General features: G+C 50.9%; 1 protein-coding gene across 3 annotated transcripts in view; it reads right to left on the bottom strand.

The window, feature by feature from the left end:
* The window catches only part of Pitpnm3 (PITPNM family member 3), a 97,150-nt gene that overhangs the window by 12,047 nt on the left and 63,504 nt on the right, over positions 1–21,599 (bottom strand). For all 3 annotated transcript variants that reach the window (XR_012912352.1, XM_075991780.1, XM_075991782.1), the window contains 10 exons: positions 14,222–14,298; positions 13,640–13,875; positions 10,670–10,859; positions 10,158–10,280; positions 9,605–9,786; positions 6,371–6,543; positions 4,669–4,839; positions 3,241–3,435; positions 2,326–2,474; positions 1,430–1,546 (listed from right to left, as the gene is read on the bottom strand). Coding sequence is in view for 2 of the 3 variants with exons in the window: in XM_075991780.1 (XP_075847895.1) it covers positions 1,430–1,546; positions 2,326–2,474; positions 3,241–3,435; positions 4,669–4,839; positions 6,371–6,543; positions 9,605–9,786; positions 10,158–10,280; positions 10,670–10,859; positions 13,640–13,875; positions 14,222–14,298 (1,613 nt within the window). In the remaining variant the exon portion in view is untranslated. The remainder of the gene's footprint in view (positions 1–1,429; positions 1,547–2,325; positions 2,475–3,240; positions 3,436–4,668; positions 4,840–6,370; positions 6,544–9,604; positions 9,787–10,157; positions 10,281–10,669; positions 10,860–13,639; positions 13,876–14,221; positions 14,299–21,599) is intronic.

Here is a 21,599-nt window from a genome sequence, read left to right as displayed (position 1 = left end):
GGGCTGGAAACTACCCAGTCACCTTTGGGTCTTTCTTGGCATAAAGAACCATCTACCATGTCTACAATGGGGTAGCCACTATGGAAAGCAGCACAGTGGTTCCTCGGGAGATTAAGTGTAGAATTACCACTCCTCATCTATACCCAAAATAGTAAAAATATATGCCGACAAACTGCATAGATATATATATATGTTATATATATATATACACACACACATATATATGCCGACAAACTGCATATATATACATATATGCATTTATGTGTGTATATATATCTGTATATATATGTATATATATATATATATATATATATATACCCACAAACTGCATAGATGAGTATGTAAAGCAGTACTATTCAAAATAGCCAACACGTAGAAACAACCCAAATGCCTATCAACTGACAACTGGATGGACAGAATACATGGATACAGTAGAATAGTATCCAGTCAGGAAAAGGAGATGAGATGCTATGCATGACACAACATGGGTGAACCCTGAAAACATGCTAAGTGAAAGAAGAAAGATATAAACACACATGTGACTTCAGATACACGAAATGTGGAGAACACCTGAAACTACAGAGACCAACACTAGAGGACTGCTTGGCTACTCCGGGAGGAGCCCAGGGCAGTGGAGAGGGAAAAGGGCTGCAGAGAAAGAAGTTTCTTTTATGAGGTGACAAAAAAGTTCTAAAACCGACTGTGGTTAGGTTGGCATGCAGCTGTGAATATATTATTTGGCACTGGATTGTGTGACAGGTGAATTACATCACCTATGTGGTGTGTAATTTTGTGTATGTCCATGCACAAAAACATTGATTCACGAAGCATTAGTCACTCTGCCTTCCAGGACTGTTTTTAGGATCCACGCTTGATGTTCTTTCTCACTGGAGCAGAACTGCTCACCAGAGCAACGCTGTGTTGGCATACTCTGAGATGATGCGCAGCATCCGAGACAGAGTAGGCAGTGACGGCAGTTGACCGAGAGAATGCGTGAATGAATGCCTCCCAAACTCCTCTTTATCTCCCAGTACCCTACAGAGGAGCCCCATCTTTAGAGAAGCCTAGTGTGGTCTGCCCTCGCAATCCTAGCCACCTTCATCCTGATGTGTAGGTACATCCTGTTGCGGCTACTCAACGCTACTCAACGGCTGAGAGACAAGATGATCTATGTCAAATCCATGTCTCCAGAAGCCTGGCATGGCGCAATCATTCCACAACCACCCTGCTTTTACCACCCCAGAGCCCTGGACTTCCAGGTGGAGCCCGACCGTGGGAGATGAACTCACAGCTGCTCCCTCATGCAAGCACTCAGGCCAACAGGAAAGGAGAAGAGCTCCGCCAGGAAACTAGAGTTCTTATCTGGTACATGGTTGCCCAGACTCTCAAGGTCACCTATCCAACAAATACGACTGCAGCAAGCGCTTACCCGCAACTTGACCTGGGTCCGCTTGCGCAGCCACTTCTCCCGGGGGTTAGTGGGGCTCAGAGCCGTGGGGTCCAGGCCAGTGTTCTCCTTCACACCTGCGCTCTCATAACGCATCACCTAGCCAAAAGCGAGGCGGGGCTTGGGAGCACGTCCTCGTCCTCAACCGTCTGCCTCCCCGGACAGTAGCCAGTCAAGCCCTACTTCTGGCTTCCCTATGACATCGCCTGGACCGTGCTGGGGCCCTGGGAGTTGTCTCCAGTCCTACCTGTCTGGACAGCTGGAACCAGAAAACTGTCCCCTTGGTAGCTCTGCTTTGGGGGCAGCCTCTGACATTCATGCCTGACTCTTGGAGCTTCCTAACTAGCTTTCATTTGTTCTCTGCCTCCCCTCCTCTATTGTGGGTGACCTTTGCCTAAGGCCAGCTGGAGCCCTGACTCAGCCCTGTTCCTTCCTCGATGCCGTTGCTTCAGCAGCGCTCCCTTCTCTGATCTAGATCTTTTCGGCTGGGCCATTCTCTTCAACATCCCAAAATGCCTACCCTGCTCCTCTCATCTGAGCATGTCTTCTCATTGGAGACCCTCATGTCTTGTCCATAGCACCAAGTTCTCCATGAGACTCCAGCACTCCCTCGCCTACCTCGTCTCCTCTGTCCTCTCCCCAGCACTCCACTGAAGCATTTCTCCAGCCTCCATGTTGACACATCAGCATGGCTTCCTCGGCAGGTTTCACTTAATCTAGAGATTTGGCGTTCTTCTCTGACCTGTCACTTTCGCTTCAGTGTCCCAGTGCTTTCTCAACACTGTCAGATAGAGGCCAACTGCTCCCTGGGACCCCAGGACCCTGGGATTCCCCCCAAATAGGCCAACAGGCTGGGCCCAATAAGGGAGCCACAGTACCTGTCTTAAGATGAAGGCGACCACATCGGTAGACTCCCAGTAGCTGGCATGGAAGAGGTGGGGTAGAGCCACAGTGGGGAAGGCAGTGAGGACATCGGGGCAGTACAGGGCATAGTCAATCCTCTTGGTTCCCCACCACTTGGCTGTGACTGTGGGGCCAAGAAGGAGATAAGGACAAAATGGCCAAGAGCCAGCAGGCACAGGCTCAGTGGAGATGTGCCAACAAGCTTGGGGCCACAGCACCTACCCTGAAAGAGCTGGGGAGGGGAGTCCTGCCCTTCCACCAGCCCTTATAATCACCCTCCACTAAAACATGGGCTCCCAGCTGGTCACAAGGAAGAGAACCAGGCCCTCAGAGATGGCCATAGTTGAACCCCCTAGTGCAGCTCCATAGTAAGTTCCCAAGGGCTCTCTCCAAGGTAAGGAATCAGTCTGTGCCTGCAGAGGTCAGGGCACAATGCATGATCAAGAGATCAGAGGCATGAATAAGGTCAAAGGTCAAGGCTATGTTTGAGATCAAAAACTCAGTGGGCCTTGGTCAGAGGTCAAAGCTCCATTCAAAATCAGAACTCTGACTCAAAGGTTGGAAATGAGGCATGTGGCTTAGGCTTAACACCCAGCGCTGAGTGTGGGGATGAAGGGAAGCATCACCCTAGCTGGTACATCTGGGGCTCTAACCTAGGTCAGAGCTTAGTCTAGGAAAGCAGTGATGACTCAGTGGGAAACCAAATGGGTCCTCCCTCTACCACCCCACATGCCACCATCTCCAACCCTTTTCCCAAAGACAGGAATGTCCCCATGACTTCTTCCACAGCTCCTCCCAGCCCAAAATCCCATCCACTGAAGCACTGCTGCAGACCCACCACCACCCAGGCCCCTCAAATGCAGGCTGGGCCCCAAAAGGACCTCACTCACTGCGGGAGGCTCCCATAGGTGCCAGGCTGTCCGAGGACTCTGAACTGTCGCTATGGGAGCTGCCTTCGCTTAGCCTCCGTCCTGGCCTCTGGAATCTTGGGGTCTGAGGGGGCGAGGTAGAGGCATCCAGAAGCGGGGGGCTTCCCTGGGAGCTGCTCTCCAGGAATAGGGGACTGTGGGTGTGCAGGGCATCAGCTGGAGGGGGAATTGCAAGGTCAGGGTGAGCATCGAGTCTCCAACAGAGTGGCTTACTTAATGCCAGCCCTATGCTGGGCAAGAGACTAAAAATACAAAGCAGCTGGCCCAGAGCTAACAGACCACCAGCACCCCCTCTCCCCCTACACCAGCATAGTACATTAACAGTTTCACCTTTTATTAAACTGGGAGTAATATAGACATGAGTGGGGATCGCAACATCACCCTATCTCCCCAAAGCTGCAGGGAAACCTGGGAGCTGGGCCCTAAGGCCAAGCTGAGATCATGATGTGAAGCCTATCAATGTCCTCTCTCATCAAATTCCTTCCTGACCCACAGAGGCATATGGCTGAGGTGAAAGTAGATGAAAATGACTCCAGCCTACAAGCTGGAGTCATGGGGGAAGAGACATCTGAGGTTGGAGGATCCCCTTTTCAGAGGAAACATTTAAGGTAGCAGAAGGGAACTTTAGAGCCTTGCTTCATCATGGAAGTGCTAGACAAATATATCCCTTTGAGATGAAGAACAAGGAAGGGTAAGTTTTAACCCTGAAGTGAGTCTCAGGAATAGCATCCCCTCATCTCTGGCTCAAACCTTGGAAAAGGATTAGGCTGGAGTTCCTCAATGGCGATAGGGAGCTATGGAGCCAAGACTCTGATTGGCAAGTGCCTGACTATCCATTCCAGGTCTGCCTTTGGTCACATCCTCAGTCACACACATACCCCCTTTGAACCTTCTCTAAACCCACCTGCCCTGCTCTTATTGCCCCTCCAATGCCTCTCTACCTATCCAAACACACCCCTTCTCTAGGCCCTGGCCAAAGGCTACCTCTTCCATGAAGCCTACCAGGATGACACACTTTCTGATATATCTTTGCAGGGTACAGGGTGGGCACTGGAAAACAGCACTGGGAATGTGCCTTTAACTTGCCCTTCAGAGTCAACAATCCCACCATTATCCCAGCCTTAGCCACTGAAGCTCAAATGGGAGCCTGGCAGGGTGTGGGGTAAGCAGAGCCCTGGCACCACAATGCCTGGCACAGAGCAGGTCCTTGGCATAAGCAGCTACTCTAGAGCATTGAAGCCAGCTGGCTTCCTGCCCACTCCTCTAACAGCACAGCCCTGCTCCCATGAGCCACCCGACAGCTGACAACTTGAGAGGCGGAACCAGAAAGAACATTTCCAGAACCTACCAGCCTCCAACTCAGCACGGTGTTGCAGTCCCAGGACCTACCGAGCAGGAGAGACTGTCCGTCGCCCAGGGGGAACCTCTGGTAGCGAGGCACGCTGACAGGAGGCACCAGGTGGAACTTGGGCTCCAGCAGTGGCTCAAGCCTCGAGGCAGAGGGATCTGCACAGTGGAAGAAGCTGTAGACCTGGCTACAGGCAGGCCGCATCTGGAAACCTGGGTGAGTGGGAGAAGACACACGCAGAAGCCCTTTCTAAAGGCTCTAAAGGGCTCCCTGGAGTGCGGCCTTGAGCAGCCTTAACTCCTGTTCAAGAACCTCCCCTGGGTCCTTGCTACCAATCTTAGTTGGGGTTTCTATTGCTGTGATTAAACACCGTGACTAAAATCAACTCGGGGAGGAAAGGGTTTAGTTCATCTTACAACTCTTGGGTCACACTCCATCACTGGGGGAAGTCAGGGCAGGAACTCAAGGCAGGAACCTGGAGGCAGGAACTAAAGCAAAAGCCATGGAGGAGCGCTGCTTACTGACTTACTCAGCTTGCTTTCATATCTACCCCAGGACCACCCACCCAGGGGCAGGACCACCTGCAGTGAGCTGGGCCCTTCCACATCAATCATCAGTTATAAAGAACACCCCCACGGTCCTGCCTACAGGCCAATCTTCTCCAGACACCCTCTCAATTGTGGTTCCCTCGGTTCCCGCCTCTCAGAGGAATCTAGCCTAGGTCAGTTTCACAGAAAACTAGCCATCACACTACTCAGAAACAAAATGCCCAGTTTGGCATTGAAGGCCTTGTCAATCTGCTCCCCTTAAGGGCACCATTGTAGGTACCCAGTACTGCCGCCCTGGTGAACATCTGTAAGCTTGCTGCTTTTCTTCCCCTGTGCTCAAACAGTCGATTCTTCAGAATCCCAGGCCTTTATTTTACTACTGTAATATTTCATTTTAGTGTTGACTGTATCCACACTGAAGCACTTCTTGCAGACCCTCTCACCACCACTCAGTCACTACCGGATATATTAAGTCAATGCAAGGCCCTTGATCGGGTGCTCTCAGCATTAGGCGGAGCAGGTGAAGCACTTCTGCCACTGGCCAGCAGGTGTCGCCATAAAGGTCCTTGCCTCCCACCTGTCCTGGGTCAAGGGCTTTTGAGTGGGCTGCATTTAAGGGGCCCTAAGGCTCCTCTGCAACACTGAGTGCCTCGCCTCAGTTCAACCCCTCACTTCAGAGCTTCAGCAGAGAGCAATGAATAACTGCCTGCACTCCTGCCCTTAGACTCTCCTAAGGCCCAGGCTGGTCAAATGGCATCATAAGTCTGTCTTGTATGAGCTGGCAAGAGCCTTAGGCTTCAGGTGCTCTGTGGGAAAAGGCACCAGTGCCAGTTTGGGTAGAAAGGTTCTGAGACCTAACTGACTGCAGGAAGTTTGCTGGGGATAGGGAGGGAGGGACGGAGGGAGGGAGGGAGGGAGGGAGGGAGGGAGGAGGGAGGGAGGACTTGCTGTGATAAGGAGAATGCTTGTGGCCCATGTTCTCATGGGACATGACTGAGACAAGTAATCTAGGGACACAGGAAAGGGACAGTGACGTCCATCAAGCTGCCTCACCTTTGCCCCACCGGGAGAAGCCGCCTGGCCTCTCCCTCAGCTTCCATCCTTTCTCTCCATCTACCCTGCCTCCATCACTCTGTCCACCCTCCCACTCCACCAGTTTGATCCCCTGAGCCATTGGCCTAATAACCATACCCACCATCTATCCCAGGCAGCACTGTCCTCCGCATGGCCAGGACGAGGCCCAGGGGTGAGCCAAAGAGGAAGAAGTCAGACACGTCAAAGTCAAAGCGACCCAGGCTGACCTCAGCGAGTTGGGGTGTGCCAGCTGCAGGAACCTCGGCCTCATCCTTCAGCACACTGGAGTGGATGCTGCCGGAGTGAGGAATGGCAGATCAGAGGAGGGCCAGGACCGTGGGCGTGTCCACTCTGCAGCACAGTTGCATTCTGAGGGCAGAGTGCCCAACCCTCTATCGCTGGAAAGGGACTCAGAACCAGAGATCACTGTTGGCATCATCCACACAGGCTGGAGACCCTCAGCATTAGCCACTCAGGCCTAGCCAACATTTGGCTGGAGCTGAGTTCAGCAAACGTTTTCTGCACAGGGCCAGGTGGTGAGTCTGAAAGATTTTGTGGGCCACCTGCTTCTACCGCCTGGATTTATTCTGCCATGTCAGACAGCCACAAACCATGTTTAAACAATCTGTGTAGCTGGGATCTGCCACAACTTTTCTTATGAAAGCTGGCTGAGCACCTGAATGACAGGCGGAATCTCCCATGGTGTTTGTTGACAGCCACCCTGAAAGCCCCTGCACTTGCCACAGGAGAGCCCATCCTGGCCAGCATAGGGACCTGGTTGCTGCTAGCACTGCCAGCACCAAGGCTTCCACCATAACTCGTGTTCCAGGCCACAGGCAGACACAGGTGCAAACAATCTGGCCTCCCCACTCCCCTGGACAGGTGCCAAAGAGCAGGATCCCACGTTCTCATCCCAAGAGCCTGTCTAGGCTGTGTTTAGCCACAGATGCTGAACGTAAACAGAAGCCAAAGCTGCCTCTCTGGCTTTCCAACAAGCACCAGGGACAGTACAGGGGTTAGACCACAGCAGGAGAATGACATAATGTATCAGCCAACTTCTGAAAGCCAACCCATCTAAAACACTCAAGCTGGAGCTACAGGCAAGAGGTCCACCCTCGGGAGCGAGCCAGAAGGCAAACAGGGCACCCACTTCTGCCTTCTGCTCTCTGTCAATGATGATGAAGCTCAACTACGTATATCTCATGTACAGCCTGGTCCCTAAACATGTGCCAACTACTTAGTTACCAGAGAAACAGCCATCTGTTCCTGCACCAGAACCCAACAACCTGGCTGTGTTGGGCTCGCTACTGAAAGTGGCCGATGTCTGGCACTCTCCTGATTTGGGCTTTCCTGGAGGCTGTTTCAAGGATGAACCAGAAATGTTGACGTTTTCACTTTGCAACCCTCCTATGCACATGGCCGCTGTTCCAGAGCTGATCTGATAGAGGAGCCTTAACATTCAAAACTTAACCCCACAGAACCTGCGGCCTCCTATTCCGCCTCCTGGGACCCCCCTGCAGGAAGTACAGAAGTTCCCACTCATCCACACGAACATATCCCAAGACCTCAGTGGCAAAGTGCCAAACCCATTGCATGTGGTGCTTTTTCCTATACTTAAAGCACCTGGGATAAAGTTTAATTTACACAATAGGCAATTAAGAGAACAATTAATAATAAAATATAAAATTATTGCAATACACATAATAAAAGTTATATAAGTGTCCCTTGCAAAATGCTGTACTTTCACATTTCCTCTTAGACACCCAGCAGCTTCTCTTTGTCATATCTGAATTACCAGCATCATTGTTTACTCTTACACTTTGGAAACATTACAAAGTAAAGCAAGGGCATACGTATGACCACAACTACTGTGGTACCATGACAGTGGATCTAACACCTGAGACGGCCCAAGTGATCAACAGGTAAGTAGCACAGAGAGACAGGATATGCAGGACGAAGGAGTGACTCCAAGTAGGACAGCGTGAGACTTTACCATGCTGCTCTGTAGAGTGTACAACTTACAACTTAGAACTGATTTACTTCTGGAATTTTCTAGTTCATATTTTCAAACCATGGTTGGTCATTACTGTAAGTCTAGCACATACACTAATGATTATGCACAAAGATCTCCAGCCTAGGGGCTAGAGAGATGGTTCAGTGGTCAAGAGCGTTGTGCTCTTACAGAGAACTGAATCCCAGCAGCCACCATCAGGTAGCTCACAACCACCTGTAACTCCAGATCCAGGGGATCCAGTTCTGTCTTCCAGCCTCTGCTAGTATTCGGAAAGACATATGCAGGTACGCATACATAAGACAAACTAATCTTTCTTAAAATATGACCAGTCCAGTGCTTTTTATAAGTGCGAAGAACTGGAAAAACACAAAATATTCAGTTAGTGGGATTGAGGAAGTAGTTATTCACTGAAATTTATATTGCATTAACAATCTTTACCAGCTGGGCTGTGGTGGCACACGCCTTTAATCCCAGCAGTCGAGAGGCAGAGGCAGGCAGGTCTCTGTGAGTTTGAGGCCAGCCTGGTCTACAAAGTGAGTTCTACGACAGCCAGAGTATATTTTTAATCATATGAGGGAAAGTTCACAGTATACAAGGCTGGATTCTTTGTTTTTAAGTAAAACAACACATAAATTATGTAAAAAATAACCACTCTTTTGATGATCCATGATACTTATCACTTAGGGAACCAGTGAGAGAAGGTGGAGAGGAGAGGAAAGGGGAGAACTGGAGAAAAACAGAGAGGAAAAGTGCCCCACCCTGTGCCAATTTGGTCCATGTTCAATGCTCAATTCTCTCAACCTGAATCAATGATCAGATGGTTCCTTTAGCTGCTCACCAACCATTTCTTCTAGAAAGTGAAAGGGTAGTTTATGAAGTTTGTCATGCCCAAGACATGGATGTGAGGAAGGACGAGCAGAATGCTGGCCCCGGATCTTTGGGACCTAGCGGAGTAACACTCCCTCCTCTGAGAACAAATATGAACCCCTGGGGTATCCCACCAAGTATACCCCTATCTGTGACCTCTCTAGATACTCTAAGCTATACCAAGGGGTGGCTGGGCAACCCTATCCTTTCACAGAAGAGGAAATGGAAGCCCAGAGAGGTAGAACAGATCATGTCCAGTATCTGCAGGTTTGAACAGAGTGGAGAAAAACAGGAAATTCTGTGGTGTAGATGCAGAGCCAATGACAAGTGGTGACAAAATTCCCACTATCTATGGGCCCCTGTGGGGGGGGTCTGGGATGACTGCTTGGTCACAGGCCCCCTTGGTGACTCTGATCAAGGTCCTTACACTAACGGATGCTGTTAGCTGTGAAGGCAGCGGCCCAGGAAGGTTACCTTGAGAGGAAAGCATGGTGCTGGGTGATGGCCTCACAGTCATAGGTGGAGGAGTCGCTCTGTTTCCGTGGCAATGGCCTTTTAGGCTCCTCATCCTCCACTCCACTGGATACATCGATGTTACTCTTGCTGAGACGCTTACTGCTGGCCAGATCACAGTCCTCCTCCACCACAGGGGTGTCCTTGAGCAGAAAGCATAATGATCAAAGGGGCCCTGGGGCCCTGCCTCCTCCCCTGGGCATAAATGAGCCCCGTCTTCCCATGTGGAAACTATGCTTTCAAACACCTCATGGTGATGAGGGGTGGGGGTGTAGGCACAGACCATCTCCTATGACCACCTAGAGAGACAAATACTAATAGACCGCCTCTGGGCCTCTTTATTGGTCTGCGCTAAACATGTTCTTGCTATTTCCATACAACCCTTTGTATTATAAACACTACAATCTCAACATGAAAACCCAGCACTGCATTCCCTGGGGGAGCCACCTGCTCCTCTGTTCCTATGAGAGACACCCAGGGACACGCCCTCTCCCATCCCCCAGCCTGACCACACCTGGGTACTGCTGATGCTTCCCTTCCGGCTGCTGCTGCCAGGACTGTCCCCTGAGGGCCCCGCACTGTAGCAGATGGCATCGAAAGCCAGGAGGCCGCCCACACAGTCCCCGATGAGACACACCTGCAGAGGCACAGTTGGGCTGCAGGCTTGCCTGCCACAACCCTCTCACCCCGAATCCAGCCAGAACAGGGGTATGCTCCCATGAGAGAATAAGGAACTTGTCCTAAGGAGTTGCTTAGAGCCCAAATGGAGGGTAGGCACATCCTGACAACCTTGGGAGTCAGCCCAAGGTGAGTGGTCAGGCCACGATTAGGAGTCAGGCTAGCTAAGGGTCATCATGGACTCCAAACGAGGGCGGTGTTTCTGTCTGTAAAAGGAGAATACCAAACCCATCAAAAGGCGCCTCCAAACTCAGAGGCTACAGTTCTAGCCTGCCTTGATCCCGCAGCAGACCCCAGGCCCTCTTTTATGCAGCAGCTGACTAAGAGTGAGAGAAAGCAGGCTCTTACCTGCCCACTGAAGCCAATCCCATCAGAGGACTTGAGAAACTCTCCATAGATGTGGTTGGCTCGCTCGATGACAGTAGCGACAGCATTTTGGTACTGTGGAGAGGAGATGGCCAGCAGGGGAAGGGCAGCCAGGGGAACGTGGTCCTGGCTGGCGCTGAGGCAGCCCTCGTCGTGGCTATAGGGGTTCAGGCTGCAGACACGGGGACCCAAAGTCAGCCTAGCCAGGACCAAGAAGTGGGTGACGTGGGACTGTGGGCTCTTTGGAAGAACATACTCGCCGCCTGGGCACTAGGTCCAGTTGCAGAGAAATTTTAAGGACCTATGAGGATAGGTCCCATGAGGCAAAGCACAAGGATGGCACAGGAGGGAAAAGGATGAGGATTCAAGGCTGAGCTGACTCCATACATGCCAGCCCATGGCAGTCTTGCTGTGTGGCATAGCTATGCTGTTTGGCAAGAACCTAAAAACACCCCAGTTCTGAAAGAACCTAGAGAATCAGCCAACACAGAACAGCGTGGGAAAGAGGTATCATGGTAGACCTCCTGGAGGAGGAAGAGGCTGAATTAAACTCTAAAGAGAGGCTTTGGGGGAACCTAAGGAGGAACCAGTGAGGAGCTGAGACAATGGCCCTAGTGTGAAGGGGCTCCTAGCTGCCTGTATGACAGTATGTTCTGTATTCAAGGGACAGATCTTCTGCTTCAAATTTCACAGAGAGGGCTGGGTGTCTGCCCTACAGAACTCCACTCCCAGAGGCCACTGCACCCCTCCATCCCCCTACTAGGAAGTCCCTCCCTCTCTGGGCAGCTCAGACCCACCCGTCTTCCCATCCCTACCTGGATTGCCTCTGTCCCCCAGCAGACCCAACCCTGATGATCTGTTGGCCTTGGCTTTTTAGAACAGACACAAAAGGAGTCTGAGAACTTCCTACCCAGGGCCAACAACCTGTCCTTACCCCCATGTGCCTAGCTCCAGAGTGCCCAAAGCCTAAGGCAGATGAGGCTAAGAACCAGCAGAATCCAGGGAAGAGGACAGGACTTAGGCACCCTCAGCAGGTGGCAGGGTCCTAGCAGTGTGCAAGGCAGGCCCCACCAACCATTTCTCATCTCCAACTAACGCAAATTAGAGGAAACAGGCCTCGATTGCAGCCGGAGAGATTTTAATTAGCCGAGAAGGAGCTCCCTCCCAGCAGTGATTACCGGTGATTAATGGCCCTAGCAAGAGCTGCCTGGGGGAGAGGTAAGCTCCCTCTTGCTCTCCCCTCAAATGGCCTGGACATCCGTCTTCCTGGAGATAAGGATGACCCAGCTCAGGAGGTCAGCCATCCTGGGGGTGAGTCTTGAGATGGATTGTGGACCAGCAAGATTAACTCTGGGACTTCTGTGAGTGTGAGGGACCAGAGTCTGGCCACCCACTCAGCTGCTCCTAAATCCCAAACAGAAGAGTGCAGCAAGCCCTTGTCTAGGAAGCAGATTCCAAGGCTCCGCCCACTCAGCTGCTCCACGGGCGCCTGCACATCTTGCGTGTGACATGCGTCACATCAGATACGGGGGCAATTGGCATGGATCACCCCAGATACTGGGGCAATTGGCTAAGCTAAGAAGCAATAGATCTTCCCAACTTGTGTATCTAATGGAGATCCACCCGAGGGCATCCTGCAGCTTCTGAGCACCAGTCAGGAAGTGAGCAGGATGCGAAATGGTCCAGCCCCTGCTAGATCCTGAGCTACTAGAAGTGAAAGACAGGGCTCTTGGGCCCATTCCACACCGGAGCCCCTGGGCTCAGAGCCCCATCTGACTGAAGCTAAGCACATTGCTCCCCTTCTCTTGGGACTCTGGGTATGTTCCACACAAGAAAGCCTGGAGGAGGGGCTTGAAGGAGGGGCTTTCCAAGGTCATGTGAGGGGCGGTGAGGCAGGGGTGCCAACAGCTCCCCTTTGACCCCACCTGCAGGAAAGTCTGGTCTCCTTGCTTCAGTCTCAATAATTTGCTCAGTGTCTAGGCCATGGGGGCTCTACAGGTGCACAAAGACTAAAGAAAGCAGGTGTCCCACCGGCTCCAGATACTGACCTTCAGCTACTTCAACAGTGACACACAGGGCTCTAGAGCACTGGGACCCCCAAGTTCTAGCATGGTGGGTGGAATTTCCCCATAGGATCCAGTTCCCAGTCTGCCCCTCACTGGTACCTGGGTCCACAATGGGAGGGACGTACCGGCACTTGTAAGAAGTAGCCTAGTGTTCAGCCTGTGCTTCTGACATACCTTTCCCTCCCTGCGCCTACAAGTTGGTGTCTGCTGTGAGCTAGGACAGGACCCTATCATCTCACTCTCCACCAACAGGAAACAAGCTGAGCATGCCCCTGGCCCTAGGAGGATGCTAGTGGGGCAGCCAGGGGCATCTCGGTGCTATGTGGACACTTGCCATGTGTCCCTACACCTACACACCAGCATCAGCATCACCTCCATCTTACAGGTGAGGGACTTAAGGGAGGAAGAGGTGGCACAATTCCCCAAGGATTCAAGTCCAGGCCCCAGAGAGGACATACACTTAGCCACGCTATGACATTAAAATCAACTCTCCTCTGGGAAGTCTTCCCTGACTGGGAATTAGTTCTATCTCGGGCTACCTCCATTACAGTACCTAACCCTATAGGGCTGGTCTCTGGAGGGAGGCTGCCTTGGTGTGACTCCTGGCTTCATTCTTGGATAGCTGGGGGGAAATGGATAAACTTCTTGGGGCCTGTTTCTTCTTTCATTCAAACTGAGGCACAGGAAGTGAATATGGGCTAGCATGGGGAAGCTGGCGCTCCCAGGTCCTGATAGAGGACTCTTAATGAGCATATCCCACTAAGGATGCTCTCCACAGCATCCTTAGCTATTTGACACCAGACAGGCCTCCCAAGGCAGGGGTATCCCCTCCATTTACACCTCCCACACCAAACCCAGACCGTACAAACAAGCCGAAATGACTCACTTAGAGACAAGCGAGAAAGCCTCCGAGCAGATGGCAGGACAAGGGACAAATTTGATGAGGATGTGGCCCAGGGCAGCAGGGAAGTGGGCACGCGTGACCTTCTCCAGCACAGAACTGAAGGTGTGAATGTCGGCCGCCTTGCAGGAAGGGTCACCAGAACCGGTGTCTAGGACGTTGCCCCCGTGCAGCACCAGCAGGAGGACATGCGTCTTGCAGGAACGCTGTGAGCAGCCTTCCTGAGAGGGACATGACAAGGATATAGACAGGGAGGCAGCAGAATCCCAGGATGCACAAGGACAGAGACACAGGGACTATGACTGACACCCCACAACCCCTATGGGACTCTGGAGCCTCCAGAAGGCTACCAGGAGGGCCAGACCCTCAATGAACAGCACAACAGGATGAGTCTTCAGTGACTCTTCTTGTGCCTATAAGAACCTGAAGCCCGGAGAACAGGGAGGTACCCAGGGGTCATACAGCAAAGAAGAACTGGATGGAGGCTAGGCAGCCTGTCTATCCTCCCAGGGTTCTTCCTAAGATTCAGGCTACAGACGGACCGGATGCCTCCAAAATCCAGCACACCTCGCCATCTTCGTGGATCTCAATGCTTCCTTGAGCTGGGAACCTTTGTCTTCTTAGGGACACCCGATACAGTTCTCCTGCAGAGGACAGAAAGAATGCAGCAGGCGCCCACCACACTGGCCCCCCATACATGTAGCAGAGGCCCTGAATTACTGGGAAGCTGGAGTTACAGTCAGCAGCTAGGGAGGGTCACCCAGTCTAGACCCTGTTTCAGGAGTATATACATGCAAAACGGCCTTGCCCTTCTAGGGAAAAGAAGGCCAGCTGAGGTCAGCCATCACAAATACGACAGGAAGTCCTAAGAAAGAGCTGCCCTTCTTATTTCACCAGTAATGGCAGCTGTGCTAGAGCTATGACATCCAGGAACTTGATGCAAATGTCCCATGAGAACAGCTGGGGAGCAGCTGTGCTTCGGGTCATCTAAATGTGACCAGGCTAAGAGATGCCCTGTGTCTCCCAAGTGTGCCTGGGAGGGGCTTCCAGGAGGGTGGTGCTCTAACCACAGAAGCTGAGTTGAGAAGAGTCTGCCCTTGGGGTAAGCAGGTGCCATCCCTTTTGTGGAGGTCTGAACACAGCAAAAGGGTTGGGAGGGGCACAGTGTCAGCCTTGAGATACGGTGTTTCTGGGTCTCCACCTTCTAGCTGGAGATGGGGACTTACATCCCTGGCTCCCCTGGAGCTCAGGCCATTGGGCTTGGACAGCAATGATATCACTATATTTCACGGGCTTTGGATGGAGAGCAGAGACAGGACTTCTCAGGTTTTACTATTGTACAAGCACAGCGCTCATTAGACAAATTCCATTTTTACTTTTGTTTTTCTTCTTTCGGGGGAATTGTTGCTGATTTTTCTTTTATTACATTATTTATGTATTTTGTTTGTGTAAGCATGCAGAGGACAGCGCACAGCAATCAGCTCTCTCCTTTGATCACGTGGGTCCCAGGGACTGAACTCAGGCTATCAATCAGGTTTAGTGGTAAGTTCCTTTACCTGCCGAACCATTTTAACAGCCCGTTTCTGTTGCTGTTGTTTGGTTGTTTTTTTTATGACTATAAATATTTTGCCTTAATGTATATCTGTGTAACACATGGTGAGAAGATCACAGAACATCAGATTCCCTGGGACTAGAGTTACAAAGGGTCATGAGCCACCATGTGGGTGCTGGTAATTGAACCCAGATCGTCTGCAAGAACAAATGCTCTTAACCGCTGTGTCAACTCTCCAGTCTCAGACCAATTTAAAAAAAAAAGTATTTTTTAAAAATATCTCCTTGGGCCTGGGAGTGTAAGAGCACACTTGCCTAACATGCACAAGGTCCTGGCTTCCATTTCCACCACAAATAAATAAAATAATCAAACCTGGCTGAAGTTCTTAGTGAGACAGCAAAGCTTTGAACTACAGGATTATGGTCCAGAGGGAAGTGACCACTCAGAAAGGGAAGGCCACCGTCTGGCATGACACTTGGCATCCAGCAGGCACTTTGGAGTCACTCAGAAGGGCTTTCCTCACTTCTGCTAGCTGCCTAAGCCAACACCTCCCCGGGAAGGGCTTCTCGGGCTCCTGGGCTCCCACTGCTCGAATACAGAGGTCTCTAGCCAAGGACAGAATCTGCCCCTTGTTTGGGTAAATAAAGTCTTCTTGGCACACAGACAGTTCATCCATTTATGTATCATCTATGGCTGCCTTCACACCACAGGCCTGACTTCAGCGGTGACAACAAACTCACAGCCCTCAAACCATAAGATATTTATCTTGATCTTTCCAGAATAATGTGCCAATGCTTGATCTAAGCCCCGTGCTCTGCATTAGGTCAGACTGAACCAGACTCTCATATGGAAAGAGATCTTAGATATCCCACAGCCTCCCTTTACATAAACAATGTCTGCCGCCCAAGAGTCCTTACTTCACCCAGCCCACCGTGCCTCCTCTCCCATTCCCCAGGAGATGGATACTATTGCCTGTGTTAAAAAAAAAAAAAAAAAAAAAAACACAGCTGGACTCTGAAGCACTCGCTTGCCTCTGTTGATGGGGAACTCACCTTCTTGCCCAGAAGTCCATTCTAGATGATGATAATCCTCCCCAAGGTCCTTCTCACCCCTGCAGGGTTAGTGGAGGCCCTTCCCATGACTGTAGTCAGCCTAGGACTGACGACATTCCCCATTCCCCAGCCTGGTCCAGTGAGATCTATCTGCAAAGAATTCTACACAAGGAGTTGTTCTCAGCTGGGAAGAGCAGTTCTGAGCTATCCGGTCCCTAAGACACAACCCTGAGCTAAAGGCAACTGCTTTGTGAGCTCTGAGCTACTTCTGCGGGGATTAAAATTCTTTCCTCGGTGATAGGACAGGTTGGCTCTTATGAGGAAGAGGCTAGCACAAATGTTCCTAAGGCCTGGCTCTGCCTGCTACTTTCTCTAATTCTCCTGTCTGTTTTCATCAGTTTATATAGCATGAGCAAGTGGCTTTCTCTCTCTCTCTCTCTCTCTCTGTGTGTGTGTGTGTGTGTGTGTGTGTGTGTGTGCGCGCACGCGCAGAAGTGCCATAGCCTGCATGTGAAGGTCAGAAGACAGCCTCAGGCACTGGTCCTCATCTCTCACCTTGTTGAGAAATGGTCACGTGCAAGCTTCTGAGAATTCTGTTGTCTTGATTTCCCATCTTGCAGTAAGAACACTGGAATCACAGACGCAGGGTCTGTGTCCAGCTCTAAGTGACTTCTGGGGATTCCAACTCGGGCACGTGCCTTACTCACCCCTGCGTCTTGTTTTTGTTTTGTGTTTTTATTGAGACAAGGTCTCCCTAAATAGCCTAGGCTGGCATGGAACTCACCATCCTCCTCTCCCCTGTCTCCTGGGTATTGAGATTGGAGGCCAGTGCTGCCCTTCCCCCAGTCCCCTGTTCTTCTTCTAACTATAAAAGACCTGGCCCTGAGTCTGAATAGGAGAAGCCAAAATTCTGCACTCAGGTCAGTATGGCCATAAAGATAAGAGAAATGAGCCCACTTCAATGAGCCTTTATTAAGGGCTGACAGGGGTCAACTCACCCATCGCCCCATCTGCCTTCTCAGTTTAAGTAACTCTTGTTCTTAGCCCCATTTTACAGATGAGTAAATTTTAAAATGTGTAGTTCACATGCATCCCACCCAGGCCATTTAGGACAGCCATAGAATATAAAAGGCCAAGGACTCCCCGCTAGAGGGCCCCACCTCCATAGAAGAGGGCACTCAGCCAGACGTGCCCCGCCCTTCCAAGCGGCAAGCGGCAGGCTGTCCCTCTCCGCAGAGGCAAAAAGCAGAGGACTTCTGATGAATAGAGTCCGGGTGTGCTGCCCAAGTCCCCTTTCTAAACTTTGTCACCGGGGAAAGAGTGTCTGGGAAAGAAGCCAACGCCAACACAAAGTGAAAAGTTGTCTTGTGGTGCGTGTGGCCTCTTGAGCACGTATGCTCCTCTGGGGCAGGTGCGCCGAGGAGCCCAGAGTGTGTGTCTGCAGAGCCAAAGCTAATAGTAGGGGAGGGGTGGGACGGAGGTAGATGGGACATCTCTACCTCTGAGACCATGGTCTCCAAAACCCTAGGCTTTGAAACCAAAAGGCCTAAGTTCAAGACATGACTCTTAGCAGCTGTGTGACCTGAGCCTGTTCCCTCACCTGGAGTGCCACAGTGATACTGTAACTCCCTTATGGAGTGATAGTGAAAATGAGTGAACTCCTATGGGTGACGGCTTTTGAACAAGGCATAGACTATGACACCTGTGAAATGTGTTAGCTGCTATTGTTATTCGTATTATCCAGGGTGCAGGGGGCGGGGCATGGCTGACAAGATGAGGTAGAGGCTGATAAGGACATTACCGCCTCCACACTCCCTGTCCTGCCGCCAAGTCCCTCCCTGAGCCCTGGCAGGCTCACCGACCTCACTGGGCTGGGTGCCTGCTTGCAGTGTGATTACAGGATTAAATGCTGTGATTGCTACAAATTACCATTGCGAGGCTATAAATAACTTGCAGGGAAGACATGAGGGTCCTGCTGTCTTCCGGGCACCATGCCCTCGGTTAAGTAGGGGCTGAATCCTGCGTCTTCACTGGTGACACAGACCTAGGAGCTCCAACAGTCTCCATCTGCCTGGTGTCAGCTCCCTGGAGACCACACAATACTCAAGGAATTGGTGGATACACAAGGCATCTTGACCACAGATGATGCTGAAACAGTTCCCCAATCAGTAGGGATGAGAGCTGAGGGCTAGAAACAGGATAGAGGTATCTGCAGCATGACTTCTCCCTGCCTCACTCCCCAGCAGAAAGGAAGCATCTCATTCTTTCTGCAGTTTGGGAACAGAACCTTGCTTCCTTGGATTCACAGAGGTATAGATGTTGTGCTGTTTGTCAGAGAGGCCAGGAGACCTTGCCTGGTGAATGCAGACACTGCTCCCTACAGCACTTCCTGCCAGGACCAGAGTCATCCACAGGCTAGCAGAGGCTTCTGTGAACAAGCAGGAGAGTAACCTTAAGACTGCTCTGTCTATCTGTCTGTCTGTCCCCTTCCCATAAGGCTTTGCAATGTTGCTATTGTTACTGTTGCTGCTGTCACTGTTGTTTCAAAACTAGATCATACAATGTACCTCAGGCTGGCTTCCAGTCCTTGGCAATCCTCCTGCCTCAGCCTTTCTGCACACTGAGATTATAGGCAGGTACCCCCACACTCAGCAAAGGCTAGTTCTTTTAAGAACCTCGCATGACAATCAAGATCACTGGGTTTGATTCTCCCACAAGGCAGAACTCTTCTGCTCCTCTCCACCTTCGCTTATGCCAAGCTGTGTGCCTATGAGCCTTTCTTCCCTTTGCAAACTAAAAACACATCTGTGTTCCACAAGACCCTACTCAATAGCCACTCCTTCTGGAAAGTCTGCTCAGACCTACCTAGACCAGGATGTTACCTCATGTGCTGAATGGGGTGTGACCTACTATTATAAGGTTGCTCTATTTTCCTTCAAACAAGGAGCCTCATAAAGGCAGAATTTATCAGCTTTCAGGGTCTGGCCCTTTCATAAAAACTGTTTAGAAGTGATGATCCGAGATGCTCATGGTTACACAGCCTCTCCAAGCTGCTCAGGCCTCAGAGACTCCAGGTTCAGGGAGCAATCCCTCTTTCTCTGTGAGGCAGAATTCCCTGAGCGAGTCCTGGGAGGAGCTGGGATCTAAGGTGTTCTGGGAATGCTAGCTGCTCCTGACCTGCCTGTTGTTCCATACCTGGAGGATTCACCAGGTTTTCTAGTGCTGAGATGCCAGCAAAGGATTCTGGGTGGTGGAAAGCCACCTGCAAGGGGCCCCAGGACTTGGTCATCAAGCCACCTGTTTCTCTCCACCACCTGTTCATCTCTATTTGCATGACCCTGTTCAGGCTGGGTCCCTACTGGGCTCACACTTATGGCAGGTAAACTGGTTTTGTGACAATGTTTTATGACGGGTTTTGAGGCAGGCCAGCTACTACAGTGCCTGCTCCCAGCACCCTGCCAGCCCCAGCCCTGGGACTGGTGACCCACCCAGCTCACCATGCTTCTTTCTGCCGGCTAAAGAACAGAGGCTATTTTTGCTTAATCACAGCCTTGGGAAAGCACAAATCCTGATCATCCCTTCTAATTACCATGCACCATACTGCTCCAGAGACAAAAGCCAAGGTCAGCACCCACGTGCTTGGTTCCCTAAGCAAAACATCACCCTAGCCTGGCAGAAGAGCCAAACTGTCCCCAGTCACTTGCCACCCATTGCCAGGACCTAACGGGAGCAAATGCTCACTACTCGGTTTTGTTCTCCAGCCTCCAGTCCCTTGGCAGTGGCTGTCACCTCTACCAGCGACCCACGAAGTGAACTGAGTGGAGCTGGCCCAGCCCAGAACCATGTAGCCTGTCCTGAAAGGGACCTAAATGTCTGCAAGACCAAGTACGCAGATAGGCAGAAGCATCGCTTTGCAGCTCCTGGAGACTTTGCCCTCTTGCTCCATACTAGAGCTTGAATGTCCCACTGGTGCCCATGTGCTAAAGGCTTGATCCCCAAGCTGCAGTTCTATTGGAAAATGGGGGCTGGTGTGAGAAAGGGGTGTAGACTTAAAGTGTCTTTAGGGCCACCAGGCCCTTCCTGTCTCTCCTTTTGCTTCCTGGCAAGCAGAAGGTGAACAACTTCCTCCCCTACATGTTCTCAGCAAGGTATACTGTGCCACCCAGACTCCAAGCAACCATCAACTGACACCTCTGAAACTCTGAGCCAAAATAATAGGTGGGGATTGGTCTTCAATAGCAGAATTCAGACAGGATGGCAAGAAGCAGGAAAAAAAAACTCACCTTTTCCAGAAAGTTCCTGGGCTCTTATAAAACCAAAAAATTTCCTATCCAATGAACCTTTCCCTGGGGGCTACTTGAAAGATGAAAGTGAGCCAGCTGAATTTCATTGAGTGTTCAGCCTCTCTTTCTTTAAAGTTCATTGTATCAAATGTTGTGGGGGAGCAGAAAGTTGACTAACTTGGGCCTACTTCCTGACTCTAGCCCAGCCTTGCTGCTAGGCAGTCCCGGAAGGCTCCTCAGGGCTAGACTTGAAAGCTCCTGGCTTCAGTTGTCAATCAGACACCAGGTCACCCTCCCCTGAAGGTGCCCCAGCATCCAGCCTTGGGAAACAACATTCTAGGCAGATGGAAGGGGTGGGACAGAGCTCTTGAGCCTTGTAGTCCAAGGAAATCATCGAAATGTAATTTTTTGTCCCACTAGGACCAAGGTTGGTTTCCCCTATTCTCCACCTTTCCTTATGTTCTACTGTTTCTTTAGTTGGCTAATGTTTATTTTAGTCTCAGAGTATTTATGAAGATGCACATTAAGTGGACACTGTAAGCATGTGTTGTCCTATTTACACTAAGAACAATTACAAGCTGGTCACAAACTTACATCTTGTATTTGGCTTTAACACATAACTCAGTATTTCTTTCTGATTTCTGCTCTTTTGGTTATCTATCACCCAACTCGGGTCAGAGCTGAAAACACCCAGAAAATCCAGCACCAGGCTACAGGGATCTCAAGCTTGGAAGATCACATGAACAAAGTCATATGACCAAGTCAGAGTCACATGCCTAAAACTTATCTAGATCATATGACCAAATCTACTTACATGATCCAGAGCTGCAAAATGAGATTGCCCAAACCAGAATGACAGTTCAAAGTGAGGACTTCAGGCCACTTTGAGGGCATACCCGGAGCCTAATAATTTGGCAGGAACACTGTAGAAAGTTTAGGGCCAGCCTGGACAAGAGTCAACCAAGTGAACCTGCAAATCCACACTGCATGCCCAGGCTGCAGATCCAGGCTACAGATCCACACTGCATGCCCAGGCTGCAGACCCACCCTGCATGCCC

The sequence above is a fragment of the Microtus pennsylvanicus genome, chromosome 11, assembly GCF_037038515.1.
Source record: "Microtus pennsylvanicus isolate mMicPen1 chromosome 11, mMicPen1.hap1, whole genome shotgun sequence".
Taxonomy (NCBI): domain Eukaryota; kingdom Metazoa; phylum Chordata; class Mammalia; order Rodentia; family Cricetidae; genus Microtus; species Microtus pennsylvanicus.
The sequence above is the reverse complement of the archived record's forward strand: the minus strand, read 5'-3'. Positions and strand labels throughout refer to the sequence as shown.